Source organism: Notothenia coriiceps, unplaced genomic scaffold (assembly GCF_000735185.1).
Source record: "Notothenia coriiceps isolate Sejong01 unplaced genomic scaffold, NC01 NC01_scaffold00002785, whole genome shotgun sequence".
Lineage (NCBI taxonomy): Eukaryota > Metazoa > Chordata > Actinopteri > Perciformes > Nototheniidae > Notothenia > Notothenia coriiceps.
The window spans coordinates 1-1599 of NW_011335486.1; the positions used below are offsets into that span (position 1 = coordinate 1).

The following is a 1599-nucleotide window of genomic DNA, read 5'->3' on the forward strand; positions in this document are numbered from 1 at the left end:
CACGGTGTATGTCCTAACTTCCTTAGATGCTACCTTCATGGTGTAGATCCTAACTTCCTAACAAGCTTCCTTCTACATCCTTCAGCATGCATCCTCCCTTGCTAGCAGACGGCCTGACCTCCAGCTTGCTGAGTCCGGAGAAGGTGTTGTCGCTCAGAGAAACCACGGCGTTGCCCTCCAGGTAGAGTTCAGTCAGCGCCGGGCAGGCGGAGAAGGATCCATCAGGGAGGGAGGTCAGGCGGTTCGACCCCAGCCGGAGGACACTGAGGCTGGGGAGGATCGGAGCGGAGCTCGGGGTCAACTCTGGAACCTGGAGACACGGGAAGTCAAGAAACTTTAAACACTAAATATGTACGACAACTAAAACAAGAGATATTAATATTGATCCTTGTCCTACACCCTAACACCTCAATAAGGTACCTTCTTGTTCTGCATCCTATCTTAACTTTATATTTTCATCTTAACATCTTAATAAGCTAACTCATTGGTTTTCCCTGCTAACAGGCTACAATCACAACGTGCATCCTACATTCCTAGCACGCTTCCTTCATGTTCTGCATCCTAGTTATTTCAGTACTCGGGCGATTTGACTAAAAGTACAGATATAAATATTGATTCATATCAATATCAATATCCTCAGTGAACCTGGACACACAGGAGATAGAGACACATGTACATCAATTAAAATGAGAGATATCATTGATTCCGGATTCATCCGACACCTTGTTTCCAGTGAGGTCGATCTCGTAGATCTCCGTGAAGATCTGGAAGGAGGACCAGGAGAGGCTGGAGAATAGGTTCCGGGGAAACAACAGAACCTAAAAAAAAACAGTAGAAGAAGAAACAGTGTAAAAGCAGATTCCTGTCAAACTGCTGCCGTCTTATCGCTCTGGAACAGGAAGACAGTTTCCCTGCTGTGGTCCCGCCCGTCAGAGAGAGTCAGCTGTTAGCTACAGGATGTGTAATAAAACATGGGTCATCTGGCTCTTTCTGCTTCAATCACTTTTGGTTATTTAATTTGGATGATTCAGGACAAAATGGTGAGCAAGTTAGAGGCTTTATGAGAATCAGAAGCGGTTTAATAACCCGGTTTACACATACAAGGAATTTGCTTTGTTATGTCTAAGTCGTTTTTTTGTTTTTGGCATATTTTTTGTATGTTCACATTTTTTACATTTCCTTATCTCTATTGCTCAAAAATAAAAATGATTTATTTTGATTAATAATTGGATTGTTTTTTTTAACTATATTTTCATCATTATTATAAATATTTTTACTTGTTTTTTTTCGTTCACTTTTTTTATCTTGCCATAAGTTTCTCTACAGTTTAATCTCTTTCAAAATGTCCACTTTTAACTTTGACCATATTTATCTGTGTATAAAACTGTTTAATTTCACACACTGAAGTTAGAGTTCCCCTCTCGTGTTACCTTGGTCGCTGGTTCAAGTTCCGCCGGTATTCCGGTGAATCCCGCCGCGGTGCAGTTTTCTTGTCTCCGGTGGTCCTTATCTCTGTCGCCGTGACAACCGGGAACCGCTGTTACCGGAGCAACGAGGAGGGCGAAGAGGAGGAAGATGTGCATTCTGGGAAAACTACCT

General features: G+C 42.5%; 1 protein-coding gene across 1 annotated transcript; it reads right to left on the bottom strand.

Moving 5' to 3' along the window:
• Window positions 1–34: 34 nt before the first annotated feature.
• On the bottom strand, window positions 35–1593 carry LOC104940850 (platelet glycoprotein Ib alpha chain-like). The gene is made up of 3 exons (XM_010765845.1): window positions 1431–1593; window positions 723–818; window positions 35–310 (listed from the first exon to the last, which is right to left on the bottom strand). The coding sequence occupies exons 1-3, from the start codon at window positions 1581–1583 to the stop codon at window positions 50–52; spliced, it is 510 nt and encodes a 169-aa protein (XP_010764147.1). The 5' UTR covers window positions 1584–1593; the 3' UTR covers window positions 35–49.
• Between the last annotated feature and the right edge of the window lie 6 nt (window positions 1594–1599).